At 48.7% G+C, this 16,615-nt stretch overlaps 1 protein-coding gene and 1 non-coding gene across 2 annotated transcripts in view; both read right to left on the bottom strand.

Moving 5' to 3' along the window:
- PKNOX2 (PBX/knotted 1 homeobox 2) overlaps positions 1 to 16,615 on the bottom strand; it is a 103,929-nt gene that overhangs the window by 26,178 nt on the left and 61,136 nt on the right. The window contains exon 5 of the mRNA XM_018043220.1: positions 11,042 to 11,230. Coding sequence (XP_017898709.1) covers positions 11,042 to 11,230 — 189 coding nt within the window. The remainder of the gene's footprint in view (positions 1 to 11,041; positions 11,231 to 16,615) is intronic.
- TRNAW-CCA lies at positions 6,013 to 6,084 on the bottom strand. The gene has a single exon. It is a non-coding gene; the product is annotated as a tRNA-Trp (tRNA).

Raw genomic sequence — 16,615 nt, 5'->3', positions numbered from 1 at the left:
GAACTGGGCAGAAAGGTGCTCCTGGAATCACAGGGGTTCAATGAATATGAGCAGGTGAGCAGATAAAAACAACCCAAACCCGGACATACAGAGGCGGCATGGGGACCCAAGGAAAGGATGGAGGATTAGGAATTAGCACCTCATGGCTCTTTGGCCCCATGGCAACCCACCCCAGTATTCTTGCCTGGAGAATCCCATGGACAGAGGAGACTGGCAGGCTACAGTCCATGGGGCTGCAAAGAGTCAGACACAACTGAAGAGACTCAGCATGCACTCACGCCCTACTGTGTTCACACCCAGGAATCCTCGAAGCCTGCCCCTTCAGCTTGCATCTGCTCTGAACTTGAGCTCCCCTTGATCCAGCCTCCCAGCCAACCTTTCTCCCAGGGTGCAAACCAGTACTGAGATTATGAAAAGCTGGGACAAACTTGAAAATTAAAAAAAAAAAAAAAAACACAACTACTTATTTATTTTATTTGACTGTGCCAGGTGTTAGTTGTGGCCTGCAGGTGCTTCAGCTGAGGCATGTGGGATCGAATTCCCTGATCAGGGATTGAACCCACACCCCTTGCGCTGGGAACATGAAGTCTTGGTCACTGGATCACCAAGGGGTCTCTGGAAGGTACATTTAATAGCTGGGGACAGCCACTCCATTGACACTCACCATAATACTCCTGGCAAATGACTTTTCAATGACCTCTGGTTTGGAACCATCCATACCACGGTGCTCATCACTGAATAAGGATATTTGGGAATTTCCAACATAAAAAGTTGTTCCAGACCTTCTTCCACCCCCAAAATAAATCCAGCAAGGTTAGGAAAATACAAGCAAAGCCAGTAAAATAAATACAAGATGTATGACTTGGGATTCAACCAGCATATCTTTACCAGCCAGAGGCAAGAGAGTGAGTTATCACTTGGATCTTCCCTGGCTTAGTCACACTCTGACTGGTTCTCAGCCTTGTGGCTTGGTTAGCTTCTGCACCAGCTTACCTGGTTTGGGTAACTAAAGGCAATTTATTCTTTGCATCAGACCCTTCACTTTCCTACCCTCTCCTCCTACTTTGGGTCTTTGCTAGGAGGTGCTGGGAGGCGGCTGAGTTACATCAGTAAAGGAATGAAACAGAGAACCTCATGTGGAGACTGTGGCCAGGGGCCTCTGCTGACCACAGCTTAGCTGGGACAGAGAAGAGGCAAAATATTGGCATCTCTGGGGCCTAGGGAAGTGATATTCATCTCTGTTCAGTTGCTCAGCTGTGTCCGACTCTTTGCGACCCCATGGAGTGTAGCCTGGCAGGCTCCTCTGTCTCCCGGAGTCTGCTCAGAGTCATGTCCATTCAGCAGGTGACGCTATCTAACCATCTCATCCTCTGCTCCCCCTTCTCCTTTTGCTGTCAGCCGCTTACATTTGTGAATATGAGCTGTTTCACAAACCTGCCTGAGCACTGGGGTGTTTTTAAAGACACAGATTCTCAGGGCCATTAAGGGAGACCATCAGCCATCTTGTGATTCCTTTCTTTTCTTTTTTTAGTTGTTGGCATGTGGGATCTAGTTCCCTGACCAGGGATTGAACCGAGGCTCCCTGCCTTGGGAGCACAGAGTCTTAGCCGCTGGACCACAAGGGAGGTCCTAGCAGTCTGTATTTTTAAAAACCCCTCTCAGATGGTCCCAAAGATCAGCTGGGATTGAACATGACATTTTTATTATACACACTGAGTATCAGAGAACATTCTCTCACTGCACTATTTCATTTTAACCTCACCACTACCTATGGGGTCAGCAGAGGAGAGAATTCCCAAATATCGTCGATTCTGCTTGCCTGAGGAGGAATCGAGGTCCTGAGAAGGGAAGTGACATTCTTGAGTCACATAGCTCTTGAACCCAGGTCTTCCAGTCCCAAGTGTGGCACGGATGCTGCGGTGGGGAGATGAGCTTTGCAGTCAGTCAGCCAGGCTCCAAGGTAAGCATGGTGCCTGGCGCATTTAGGCACCTAGTAAATCATTTCCCACTTCCTCTGGCTAAGGTCACTCCACTAGGGAATGGCACAGCCAGGGTTTAAAACCTGTCCTAGAATTCGCAGAGCCTTGCGGGTTCCTTACTTAGCAACAGCAGAGGTTCACCCAGAGTTGCACACCTAGCCGTGGTGATCAGTGCCACGTGCCCTGTGCCAGCCTCCCTGCCTAAACGGTGTTCCTGGGCCAAGGCCAAGCCACAGAACTCGAAGCTGCAGTCTCTGTCCCAGACGAGCCCCGTGACTTGACTTTGCAGCTATTTCTGGTCCTGCCTTAGTCTCCAGCCTGCTAGAGCCTTGTCTCTATGGAGACAAAGGGACTAGGTCTCTGGGGACCACCTCCTGGTCTTTTCTGAAGGAGGAGCTCGTTTGGCAGCAGCAGGAGCCCCCTGGGGAGAAGACGCTGGCTAAGCACACAGTGTTATTATCTTCCTGACAGCTTCCTCCTGGGGCACATCACACTCCAAACCAGGTGGATGCCACTCCATCTAGACCCAAACAGAGCTGTTTCCTGCCAGGTTCCTTGGCCCCGTGAAGAGGTGAGAAGCACATGCGGTAGTTTCAGTGACATCCCAATATCCTGTGTCTCACATCCCTTGAGTTGCCCAGGAACCAGGGGCTGAAAGCTGGTTATCCAGCCCAGGAGTTCTTTGCTGTGTTCAGGATCATGGCAGGGGTGTCCCCAAGCCTGTGGAAACTGCCAGAAGCCTAGGAATCATGGACATTCTTCCTGGCTTCTCTGCTGGAGCTGTTCCACTGGGTCTCTTACTTTCTAGTAGGAAATGGGCCAAAAAGCTGAAAGCTTAGTTTCCCAGGGAGGACATCCTTTAGGGTGGGGACCAGATGACCAAGAGGTCCGATGGAAACCAATGAGCTGGCCTCCCCAGGCCTCATCCCTCTCCTGCTCCTTGTGTGCTGTTTCTCAGAGACACAGGCTGAAAGCCCCTCGGGGAGGTGGGGAGGGGGGTGGAGAGAGGCAGGAGAGCGGCTTTAGGACAGCTGAGAACTTGTGCTCCTCAACACCGCCCATGGGCCAGCTGCCAGGCCCTTGGTCCCGGGGGCCATCGGTCATTCTTTCTGACCCACAGTGGTCACTGGGTGAGTTCTACTCCACATTTCATTTCTGGAACAAAAAAAGATGACTTGTTCAAAAGGAAGCCCTTTTGAACTATGAAAAAGTGAAAGGCTCCGTGATTACTTTTAAAAGCTGAGGGTGGGGTTGGGGGTTGGAAATGAGCTGGCATTGACTGTGAACTCTGACACTGTGGTCTGATGTCAGCCCAGGGGGAGGTGTGCCAGCTCCTCCGACTGTCTTCCTTCACTGTTATTAAGGGGAGGGCTTGTGTTGCCTGGGAAGACTTAATTTCCACTCAAGGAAGAAATTCCTGGAACAAACTGTGATGGCAGGAAGAAATGAAGAGTGAAGGAAAGGACTGATTAGAGTTTTCCTTTAAGTTGTTTCGCAATAGCTGGAATTTGTTTTATCTTATTAGGAGGCCTGCGAAACAGGGGAGTGAACTGGATGAACTTGCAAAGGCCCTTCCAGTTGGGGATTTTAGAAAAAAACATCACCACTCCCTGAGATGTACTGTGAGTGGGTGGAGGGTATGGGGGGATGGGGGGGCGGAGACAGCCGGAGCGGGCTGCCTCAGCTGTCTGCCATCCACCCCCAGGCCACTAGGGGTCTCTGCTGATCCACAAGCCCAAAGCCTCCCCAGCCTCCTAGGAGGACCGGTTCGTGCCTAACTTGCCTCGGCTGGGGGTGGGGAGCCAATCCTGAGAGCCTGGGTTCTGCTGGGAAGCTTGTCTTGACCCACTCGGGCATGCCCTTGGCCCATCCTCTCAACTCCTTTTTAACGCTTCCTGTTGGCTTGGCACACTGGGCACACAGCACAAGGGATCTTTCTTATACATGTGTCTTTTCCCCCTGTTTGGTTGCAGGGTTTTTCTTTTCTTTTTTCTTTTAGGGAAATGGGGGTCTTTAAATTCCCCAAACTACCCAGCACAGCACTGGGTGCCTGATAGATGCTTGGTAGGTCGGTGGCCTGCCTGAGCTGAGGTCTGGACCTGGTGAGGAGGTTACCGTTGTCCCCAAGCACCCCATTCCTGGCAGCGTCCCTCCATTTCTGGCAAAGCCAGCGTCCTGCCCTGTCTCAGGCTGAGAAGAGTTGGGTTCCAAAACCCGGGAAGCCAGTCACATGTAAACAAGCCACCTAACCCCGTTCCTCTTCCTCTCCTGGTGAGAGCTGACATCTCAAGGGAAAGGCACTTGGCCTGCAGGGACACGCAGCAGCTGCCGCTCTTAAGGAACACTCCCTCGGAAGGAGGGAGCCGCTCTGGTTTCTGAGCCTGGCAGGGCTGCCTTCAGCGGGTCCTGGCCCCTGAGCTGGAGGGTGGGTGGGGTCGTGGGGGGTGTGCTAGGGACCCAGAAGGGACAGCCTTAACACCCATGGAGGAGGAAGGCAGTGGAATTCAGTGTCCTGTCACTTGGGTCGCGTGTGTCCCCTTTCCATCTCAGTAGTGACCCTGCAGAGTAGACCACCACTCCCACGCTCGGCCACAACGCAGAACTTCCAGGGGCTGGCCTGAGGTGCTGGCCCTCCACCCCCGTGGCTTCTTGCTAATCCCGAAAATGCAGACTCCCTGTGGGTCAATCGGCAAGTCCCCTTCCCCAGGTGGGGGTGCACTGATAATGCCCTTCCCGTATTTTTAGAGAGCAGCCCACCTGCAGAGTGACATTTGGTGGGCCAAGCCTGGCATCTCAGAACTCTGCTTTCTGCGGCCTCTCCCCTCCCTACTTTCAATTAGCAAATCCAAATTCTTTTTTTTCCGCAATTGCTTCCTCACTCGCTCTCTCATCCCTGATCGACAGCTAGACAGGGTCATGGCTCCCCACTCGGGGTCCAGGAACCCTGGTTCTCCTTCCTACACATCACTGAAAAAGTAAAAGGACCTAGGAAATGAAAATGGACTCTGGAGGAATCCATCCCTGACTCTGTCGCTTATTAGGCATGGGGCCTTGAGCTTTAACTGCCCTGAGTTTCCCTTTCCTTGGGTATAAAGTGGAGAAAAGCATGTGCACTTTGCAGGCTGGTTGTGATGAGTAAGTAAGAGAATCTGTGTCAAACACCCAGTACACACAGTGTCTGAGACCGGGGAGCTCAATAATCGTGGACGTTTTCTCCCTTTTCTCTGCCAGTTCTCCCTTGAGCGGCTCAAGAGGTAGCAACTTAGTTCAGTTATCTCCAATGCATCTTCAAGCCTTAACCCATTGCCCACATTCTCCACTGAAGAATGGAAGTCTTTGGCAATTATGATGATCAGACTCAAGGCACAGCCCCTAGAAATCTGGCTGCAAGATACTCCATTTGCAGTTAGAGATTGTGTTGCCGTGGTTTTTATGCCCTTGGAACTGAGCAGGCTTGGTAGATACCTGAACAGATGCTTGAGGCATGAGTTTCCCCCTAAACCCTGGCCTCTTTGCTCCATGGACTGTTCTCTCTGTTCCTCCCCTTCTCCAGACTTCTCTTTACAATGGGTACGCTCATACTGAGAGCTCCCAGATTGTCTACTAACCGCCCTCCACTCTCCTGAGTGAAAAGAAAAAGTGAAATGAAAGCTTTAGTCACTCAGTCGTGTCCGACTCTTTGCAACCCCATGCACTGTAGCCCACCAGGCTCCTCTGTCCATGGATTTTCCAGGCAAGACTACTGGAGTGGGTTGCCATTCCCTTCTCTAGGGGATTTTCCTGACCCAAGAATTGAACCTGAGGTCTCCTGCACTGCAGGCAGATTCTTTACCATCTGAGCCACCAGGGAAGCCCCAAGCCTAACTACCCCAAGCCCCTACTGACCCAGAAGTGAAGTGAAGTGAATTGAAGTTGCTCAGTCGTGTCTGACTCTTTGCAACCCTGTGGACTGTAGTCCGCCAGGCTCCTCTGTCCATGGGATTCTCCAGGCAAGAATACTGGAGTGGGTTGCCATTTCCTTCTCCAGGGGATCTTCCCAACCCAGGGATCGAACCTGGATCTTCTGCACTGGAGGCAGACGCTTTAACCTCTGAGCCACCAGGGAAGCCCCCTACTGACCCAAGCCTGCCTGAAATGCTCCGTCCCTCAGGAAGTCCTCCCAAAGCCAGTGGAGCTACAGCTTCTCGAATCACACTAGCTTTGAAAATTCTCCTGCAGACCTATCTGATCCCTCTTGAGGTTGGCTCAATCTGTCTCTGGACAGGAACAGACCCTGGCCATGAGGGTATACAGGTGGGGCCTGGGCTTTCCCAGCAGGAGGTAGAAGGAAGCTGAGAAGTGACTGGGCAACCTCAGGCCACATACATGCTTCGCTAAATCCAGACCCCTTCCAGCAGCTGCTTTCCTGCCCTTCCTCAGGGTCCTCTTGCCCCTGAGCACTGTATGCTCACAGAACTTATCTAGATCTTCAGGTGGGACACAAGCTCCCTCCCACTGAGGTTGAATGCTCATCCTGGAAAATTCATAGTCTTCTCTCAGGACCTAGTGCAGTGCCTACAGTAAGAGTCCCCCCAGTGCTTGGCAACTGAGTGAGAACTGTGGCTCAGCCCGATCTGCCCTGGAAGAGAGCTGAGGTTTAATCTCCAAGGGGAAAGATGGTTTTAGGTTAAATGCAAGCTTGAGCAAGGCCAGCATGAGGGTCTCTTCAGTGGAATCAAGGAAAGTGAAAGTGTTAGTTGCTCAGTTGTGTCTGACTCTTTGAGACTCCATGAACTGTAGCCCGCCAGACTCTTCTGTCCATGGGATTTTCCAGGCAAGAACACTGGAGTGGGTTGCCTGCCCTGCTCCAGGGGATCTTCCCAAGCCAGGGATCGAACCCAGGTCTCCCTCATTGCAGGCAGATTCTTTTACAGTCTGAACCACCAAGGAAGCCCCTGGAATCAAGGAAGAGCTTCCTTGCTAAGTATCTGCCCACACAGGAAGCCTGGGCTCTGCTGAGTAAGAAGCTAGGATGTCATTAGACACAGGCAGGGCAGCATGGCTTCCTGGGGAGGAGGAAGAGCAGGCTGTGGCCCAAGTCCTTGGAAACCCCAGTTTACCTCTCCTGCTTGGAAGCAGCAGTCTCCTCCACACGGCACTCCCATTCTACCCAGTAAGAGAAAGCTCACGCTTCGAAATGGAAGGCCAAGTGGGGAGTATGCCCAGACCCCATTGTGCCAGATGGGGACACGGTATGGCATCTGAGAGAGGGGGACCAATGTGAGTAAAAAAATATCTCCCACTTTGCAACACAAGACTGGATGATCAGCACGCAGGCAAAAGCATGAGCCAGCAGTTTGCAACAAAGCTGGCGGCCGGCCGGAATGTTGATCCTGCGGATCATGTTCCGGAGGGGAGACACCCCTCCCCAGGCCAGGCTGGCGCGCACTGCGGCTATTTCAGGCTGGGGGGTATTAAGGTCGAACCATGACGAATGTGTGTGCAGATACACACACACACACACACACACACACACACACACACACACACACACACTCCTCCTCTCTCCTTTCTGGTACTGATTCCCATGCCAAGACCCCAGGCCTGCCTCCTGCACTGAGTCTCTCAGCCTCATAGGTCTCTCCTTCCTGGGGAGGCCCAGGGCCAGCCTGTACCCACCTTAGCAAGGAAGAGATGGGAGCCTGGGAATGAGGACAGGGCGACACACACAAGGCATCCTGCCCACCTTCTCCTCTGCACACCCCCAGGACAATGCACCGACCCCACCCCAGCCCCTCCCCCCTACTGCAGTCACCGGCTCTCTTTCCATCTCTTTCTGCCTCTGTCTGTCTCCAGCCTCACTTTCCTCTTCCTTCTGTGTCTCTTCGTCTTTGTTGCTCTTTTCCTCCAGTTCTTCATCCTCTCTGCACCTCCCTCTCAAACCTGACCCTTGAGGCCTACTGTATAGCACAGGGAATTCTGCTTAATGTTATGAGGCTGCCTGGATGGGAGGGGAGTTTGGGGAAGAATGGATACATGCATATGTATGGCTGAGTCCCTTCCCTGTTCACCTGAAGCTATGACAACATTGCTAATCAACTAAACTCCAATATAAAAATTAAAAGTTTGAAAAAAGAATATAAGACAGAAAAGCAAAGCATACCCTTGACATTTGCCTTTCTTCCTATTTCTCCTCCCCTCCTCAGCCTTCTTCTTGCCTCTGATTTTTCTCTCTCCATCTTTCTCATCATATTACTTCTTTCAGCAGAAAATTATTGGTTAACTACCATGCACCAGACTCTGTGTGGTTACTGTCGGGTATAGGTATAATAATATATGAAATCCCGTCTTTGCTCAAAAAATGTTTGCTATCCAGGAGAGGAAAATAAGGCTTACACAAGTGATGATGATGCAAAGTCACATGTGATATTTACCACGTAAATGGCCTGCCATGCCCAGGAATTAGCTGAGAGAAAGGAAAATCCAGCTTTGGGGTGGGGCATCCAGGAGGCCTCTATGGGGAGGCAGCCTTCTTACTGCCCTTGGCGAAGAGGCTGGGTTCGATCCTGCAGAGGTGTGGGGACCTCACCCAAACGCACGGGCATGGAAGAACAGTGAACAAGGAGGGCCTTGAATGTCAGGTGAAAGGATGTGAAAACCCTGGGGGGGCTGGTAATCAGAGCTTTTGAGCAGGAGAAGGGCTTGAACAGCGCTTTAGATGATAAAGCCAGCCGCAGAAGCCTAAGAGGTGTGTGGATGTGAAAGCGCGCGTGTGTGTGTGTGTGTGTGTGTGTGCGCGCGTGCGTAGGAGGGCCTCAACGTAGCCACAGAAGAGCAGAATAGGAAGCTATAACAGTAGCTCGTGTGTGATTACCTGATTCACCCACTGAAGCCTGAACCGAGGAGGTGGGGGCAGAGACAGGAAATGAAGGGGCCAGTCTGAGAAGTGGCAAACAGGACTGCCTCGCCAAGTGTCTTCTCTCTTTTTCAGTGTATTTGTTTTCGTCGGATTGTCTGAGCTCCCCTTTCTAAGCGGATCAGAGGCCTTTCTGCAGCGGTCACCCCAGGGCCAGCTCCACTGTCAGGCACCGATGTGCTGCTTGCAGTGATAGAGATCAAAGTTCCTTCCTCTTCTCTCTAAGCTCAGAGGCACTGGATGCAGGGATCCCCCAGGAGGACTGACTTCTGCAGACAGCACCTCCCATGCCTGGTTCACCCAGCACCCGCATTATCCTTCTCTACTAGCGTCTCCCAGTGACCCTGCTTCCTGCAGGACGAACCTGTCGGCCCCGGGACTTCAACCTTTCGGGGGCCCCTGCGGCTACTAAGCCCCCTGGCCCTCCTTTCTTTCCCCTCTACCCTGGTACACCCCCAGTGCCAGAGCTCGAGTTGGGGTTGGAGGGCCCAGAAGGGGAAACCCGGTGCCTCTCCAAGGACCTGATTATTTCCAAAGACTTGTGCTAATTTTCTGATATGATCCTCACATCTCTGTGAGGCACTAAATCCTCATTACTTTTCCTGACCGATGCATTCTAATTAGATCAACACTTAAAACAAATTCACAATAGCCACAGGATGGCTTTCCATCTCATTAACTCCTCACTTATTATTTTCATGAAAATTACTGATAAAAATGTGCATCTCCATTTGGTGAGGCCTCACAGCCTCCTCGGCTCCTATCTTGCATCTCTCCCGTCACCGGGGCTGCGCAGCGTCGCCATGGTAACCCACAATAATAGAAACTAATAAATTACAAACGAGATGCTCGTTGAGCAATTATTGTCCTCTTTTATGCAAGTTTCTTGCTAATTTTGATCATAAGGGAAAGTACAATAAGACTCTGAAGGAATGAGTCTATTTCAAGAGAATATTAGCAAGCAGGAGCCTGGGCGGCAGAGTTTAGATCTGTAATAAAGTGATTTGGTGATTTCAAGCAAAGGGGAGAGGAAATAAACTTCCTGCCTTGTGTCTCCTGCAGTACTCACTACTGAGTCCCCCAGAGATCCCCTGGGGGTGGGTTCGATGTGACTTTTGTGGTCAACATGTACAAGGCATGGCTGGCCTTCTAGAGGTCACTCTGTCCCTTCCCCTGCCTCTGCCAACCTAGAGAAATAGATGATATGTGTTGGTCCTTAAAATTTACAGGTTAAAAATGGCATCACCTTTCTTTGGCACTCTTTCCAGCACATTTCATCAAGCATTCTTAGAAAGTTCACCTGTATCCCCAAGCCTGATTGTCTCACGGGTAGAAGGCTACGGCAGACCTCCTGTGGGATCTCCATGTGCCTGTCCTGGACTCAGAGCTCAGTGGGAGAAGAAGGTGGTGAGCCTAGGGCTTATAGAGACACCAGTGAGTTGGAAAGGTATCGCCAGGAAGCTTTTACAGTTCATAGGTTTGGGGGAAATATTCTGCCCTGGAGAGAACCCATTCTCTCCTAGAGCAGAGCTGTTGTTTCCACAGTTCCCGGTTCCCAGGATGAAGGTGGCAGGTGAATCTTGAGAGGAGGGGGTGACTTTAGGTGACTTATACGGTGGCCCTGAACCACAAGGAGACAGATGTGCCAGGGTGAGGTGAGCAACTAGAGAATGATCGGGGAAAAGCTGTCCCTTGGGAAGCTTCTGTCTTCTTCTATTGAGTGGAATTCAAGAGAGGACCACTTCCCCCAAACCCTCCTGCCCAGAACACAAAAATTCATTAAACCAAAGCCTCTGGAGAATCCAAGGGTGGTGCTGGCATGTTTGATTCCATTCCCAGCTCTGTCCTGCCTCATCCTCCAGCAAAACTCCGTCTCCTTAACTTTTGTGCTGATTTCCTGCAATTTCTTGGACCCAGAAGCCAGAAATCACTTTGAATATCGTCCCTCTGAGATCTAGTCATTTTCTAGGGAATACTGATGCCCTGGCATGGTGAGCACTGGGCTTTCGAGGGTCTGGCTGCCTGGAAATACCAGGAAGAACGGACCAGAGGATGCATCTCATGACAAAAGGATCCAGTGACTCTAAACTGTTTCCCTAAACCACGGACCTTCTGATACCTGGCTTTGGAGCCTGGCTAGGAGAGAGGACCCAGTGCTCTGTGTTACCTGTGAGTGAAGGTTTATGGAGGGCTGGTTGGGGGAGTAGGGCCCCCCGAGGTCATTCCTGAGCAGATTATCACTGTGCATCTTGGTTTTGAGGCAGGTGATGTACCGGTTACAAAAGTCCTTGCAGAGTTCATTGACTTTCTCCAGCTCCAACAGGTGGATTCTCAGCACCTGGATCGCCTTCACCATCTGTGGAGAGGAAGGACAGGGGAGCTCAGGTGTGTCCGGATTCCAGTCCCCTCACTGCCTTGACCCTTGAACCCCAAGCACACCAGCAGAGAGAAGCCCATTCCTGCTCTGGTGATACAGGATTTAAATTCTCTCTGTGGGTACATGCAGATTGTTAGCTTATATTTTTAAATGCACAGATTTTTTTTTTTTTTACTTAAAAAAAAGTATACACAGCTACCCTGGGTCTTTGCTGCTGCACACAGGTTTTCTCTAGTTGCGGCGAGAGGGGGCTACTCTCTAGTTGCGGAGCACGGGCTTCTCACGCAACGGCTTCTCTTGTTGCAGAGCGCAGGCTCAAGGCATTTGGGCTTCAGTAGTTGTGGTGTACGGGCTTAGTTGCCCCGAAGCACGTGGAATGTTCCTAGGCCCGGAATTGAACCATATGCCCTGCATTGGCAGGCAGAGTCTTATCCACTGGGCCACCAGAGAAGCTCCTGCTTACTTTTTTGAGCCTCCTGTTATCATAGCTGTTCTGAGGGCAGATGTGCTATTCTGAGAACAGCCTTGGAGATGGAAGGCCAGGTCTCCAGCTCTGGGCCTGCTTGTCTGTGTGGCCTTGGTCCAGTGCGTAAGTTCTGCACCTCACTATCTGACAGCTGGACGCAATGACGCCCTTCCTGACAGCTGTGCACTTTTGCAGAAAGGAGCGTCTGAGGAAAGGCACAAGATTCGAAGGGTGTGGCCCTGAACCGGCATGAGGAAGACAGAGATCAGAGCTCCTTGTGAGAACCCCAGGAGGCCAGGGACCAGCTATTCTTAAACTCGTGGTCTGAGTGCCTCGTGTGACGCCAGTCGCCGTGAAGACACCCCATCAATGCCTGTTGACGGACCGCGTCATCCAGCGTGACTGAGCTGGGCGCTGTGATGCTCAGCTGTCTGTGCTGGCTTTTTCCATGCCCTTCGGGTGGTTATACGTGAGCCTGCTGCCTCTTCAAATGGACCTTCCTAACCTTTCAAGGCAAGAAGCTATTTCTCAATTGAACCTTTTCTTTTTATAGTTGCTATTATGATGACAAGAAAGCACTGTGGGAAGTAAGGAAAACAGAGGATGAAAAAGGCTGCCCTTGATCCAATCACCCTAAAAGATAATGGGTTTTTTTGAGGGGGGTTCGCATGCACATATGTCAACATAGTTCCAGTCACTCTGTACATGCAATTTTGTTTCCCGTTTCCCCCCTTAGTTTACTGGATGTATTTTTCTAAGTGGCAGCATTGTTTTCTCTATTCTGGCTTCTAGCCTGTGGGCATCTAGAAGGGAGAAGTGGTGTCTAATTTGCTCATCCTGTTATCGTGGTTATTAATACATGTGGATACTGCTAGTTCTCGAATGGGTAAAAGTTATTGAGTAAATATATTTTAAATTATTGCATACCATTCCATGCAATAATAAAGATAATAATATAATAAAATAATGAAAAAATAATAAAAATTCCATGGGGCTTCCCCGTGACTCAGACGGCAAAGAATCTGCCTGCAATGCAGGAGACCTGGGTTCAATTCCTGGGTCAGAAAGATCCTCTGGATAAGGGAATGGCAAGCCACTCCAATATTCTTGCCTGGAGAATTCCATGGACAGAAGAGCCCAGTGGGCTTCAGTCCATGGGGTTGCAAAGAGTCAGACATGACTGAGCGACTAACACAGCAATAATGTATCATTCCATGTGTGTGCCCTACTTAGCCAATTCCTTATTGTTGGGCATTTAGGTTAATTCCAATTTTTTAACTTTATAAAAAATGTTAAGTGAGTATTTTCCAACTTTACAGCTTATTGATGCTTCTTCATTATTTCCTTAGGACAAGATCCCAAAAATGATCAGGAAAAAAAAAATCTATGGACATTCTTTTGGCTCATGGTAGATATGGCCAAATCACTTTTCAAATAAAGATGTTGGAGCAATTGGACATCTACAAGCAAAACAGTGGATTTTCACATCTTACACAAAAACTAACTCAAAGACCAAAATGTAAGGCATAAACTGTAAAGTTTTTAAGAAAAAAAAAGAAAAGAAAAGAAACACAAGAGAAAATAATCAGGACAGAGGGCTAGGCAAAGAAGTCTTAGATTTGACACCAGAAACATGACCCAGAAAAGGGAAACTTGATGAATTGAACCTTATCAAAGTGTAAAATGTTTGCTCTTCAAAAGACCCTGTGAAGAAGATGAAAAGACAAACTACAGAACAGGAAAAAATATCTGAAAAACACGTATCTGACAAAGGACTTACATCCAGAATATATAAAGAACTCTCAAAACTAACCAGTAAAATAACAAGCAATCCAATTAGAACATGGGCAAAAGACAACATCAGACATTTCACTGAAGAGGATACATAGATGGCAAATAGCCACACGAAAAGATGTTCAGAATTATCAGGGAAGGGTCTTCTCTGGTGGCTCAAACGGTAAAGAATCTTCCTGCAAAGCAGGAGACCCAGGTTCTATCCCTGAGTTGGGAGGATCCCCTGGAGGAGGGCATGGCAACCCACTCCAGTACTCTTGCCTGGAGAAGCCCACAGACAGAGAAGCCTGGCGGGCTACAGTCCCTGGGGTCACAAAGAGTCAGACGCGGCTGAAGTGACTTAGCACGCATGCATTGCATCATCAGGGAAATGCAACTTAAAACCGCAGTAAGATGTCACCACACACCTATCAGAGCGGTCAACATTAGAAACAGAGATAACACTGAATCTTGGCAAGCAATTAGAAACTGGATCACTCATGTGTAACTGGTGGATATAAAAGATGGTCCAGCCACTCTGGAAAACAGCAGAATACTTTCTTACAATACTGAATATATACCATCCAGCTCAGCAGTCGCACTCTTGGGCATTTATCCCAGAGAAATAAAAACATGTATTCACCTCAAAACTTGTATATTCAAAGAAATCTTGTTTTTAATAACCCCAAGCTGGAAACAACCAAAATATACTTCAACAGGTGAATGGATAAAGAAACTATGGTACATCTGTATCATGAAATCATACTTAGCAACAAAAACAAACTACTGATAAACTCAACTACTTGGATGGATTTAAAGGGAATGATGCTGAGAAAAAAAGCCAGTCTCAGAAGGCTACATACATAATGCCATTTATATAACATTCTTTTCTTCTTTTTTTATATGTAGAACATTCTTTTAAATTTCAGAGATAGAGAACAGATCAGTGATTGCTAGGAGGTATGGTGGGGGAGGGAGGGAGGAACTGCTCTGTATTTTGACAATCAGAGTGTCTCCATGAATACACACATGATAAAGTGGCACAAACTAAACACACACACACACACACACACACACACATATCGCTATGACTATATGTAAAACCAGTGATGTCTGAATAAGTCTGGTGGTCATACCATTGTCATCTCCCGGCTGTGAAACTGTCCTCTAGCCATGCAGAAAGGGAATCAGGTCTTTGCTATACTAATTCTTACAGCTGCATGTGAATCTACAGTTACATCAAAATAAAAAGTAAAAAGAAAAGAGTGGGTGCTTGCCTTCCAAGATGATTGATGTTGACATAAGCCATGTAGAGGCGTCTTTCTTTAACCCCACCCTCCTAGCTTTTGGCCAACATCTTGATGCCCAGGAAGACTAGCAAGGGCATGGCTCCCAGAGAACCCTACTGTCCAGGTGTGTTGAGCCGTAAGCTGTGTGACTAAGAGCCATGGCCACACACTCTCTGAGCTTCATCAGCATTTCAAGTGGAGAGTGAGAGAGGAGCCCCCAGACTCTCATCTGGATTGTCTGATGGGTAGGGATTCAGTTCAGTTCAGTTGCTCAGTCATGTCCGACTCTTTGCCACTCTATGGACTGAAGCACGCCAGGCCACCCTGTCCAGCTCCAACTCCCGGAGTTTACTCAAACTCATGTCCATTGAGTCGGTGATGCCATCCAACTATCTCATCCTCTGTCGTCCTTTCTTCTCTGGCCTTCAATCTTTCCCAGCATCCGGGTCTTTTCTAATGAGTCACTTCTTCACATCAGGTGGCCAAAGTATTGGAGTCAGTTTTAGCATCAGTCCTTCCAGTGAATATTGAGGGCTGATTTCCTTCAGGATGGACTGGTTGGATCTCCTTGCAGCCCAAGGGACTCTCAAGAGTCTTCTCCAACACCCAGTTCAAAAGCACCAATTCTTCGGTGATCAACTTTCTCTATAGGGACAGGGATTGTGTTTGGTTAATTAAAGGCTCTTGGAGAATTAGATGAAGTGTCACTCAGAGGCAGAAACTGACAATTGTATATTTTCCTCAGTGATCAATGTAAAGAAATAGAGGAAAACAATAGAATGGGAAAGACTAGAGATCTCTTCAAGAAAATTAGAGATATCAAGGGAACATTTCATGCAAAGATGGGCACAATAAAAGAAAGAAACGGTATGGACCTAACAGAAGCAGAAGATATTAAGAAGAGGTGGCAAGAACACAGAAGAGCTATACAGAAAACATCTTAATAACCAGATAACAACGATGGTGTGATCACTCACCTAGAGCCAGACATCTTGGAGTGTGAAGTTAAGTGGGCCTTGGGAACCGTCACTATGAACAAAGCTAGAAGAGGTGATGGAATTCCAGCTGAATATTTCAAATCCTAAAAGATGATGCTGTGAAAGTGCTGCACTCAATATGCCAGCAAACTTGGAAAACTCAGCAGTGGCCACAGGACTGGAAAAAGTTAGTTTTCACTCCAATCCCAAAGAAAGGCAATGCCAAAGAATGCTCAAACTACTGCACAATTGCACTCATTTTATAAGTGGGCAAAATAATGCTCAGAATTCTCCAAGCATGGCTTCACACAGTACATGAACCAGAACTTTCAAGCTAGATTTAGAAAAGGCAGAGGAACCAGAAATCAAATTGCCAACATCTGTTGGATCATAGAAAAAGCAAGAGTTCCAGAAAAACACCTACTTCTGCTTCACTGACTATGTTAAAGCCTTAATTGTGTGGATCACAACAAACTGTGGAAAATTCTTCAAGAGATAAGAATACCAGACCACCTTATCTTACCTACCACCTTACCTGACCTGTATGCAGGTCAAGAAGCAACAGTTAGAATCGAACATGGAACAACAGACTGGTTCCAAATTGGGAAAGGAGTACGTCAAGGCTGTATATTGACACCCTGCTTATTTAGCTTATATGCAGAGTACATCATGCGAAATGCCGGACTGGATGAAGCACAAGCTGGAATCAAGACGGTCAGGAGAAATATCAATAACTTCAGATATACAGACAACATCACCCTTATTGCAGAACGTGAAGAGGTACTAAAGAGCCTCTTGATGAAAGTGAAAGAGTGAAAAGTCTGGCTTAAAATTCAACATTCGAAAAACGAAGATCATG

The sequence above is a fragment of the Capra hircus genome, chromosome 29 (genome assembly GCF_001704415.2).
Source record: "Capra hircus breed San Clemente chromosome 29, ASM170441v1, whole genome shotgun sequence".
Classification (NCBI taxonomy): domain Eukaryota; kingdom Metazoa; phylum Chordata; class Mammalia; order Artiodactyla; family Bovidae; genus Capra; species Capra hircus.
The sequence above is the reverse complement of the archived record's forward strand: the minus strand, read 5'-3'. Positions and strand labels throughout refer to the sequence as shown.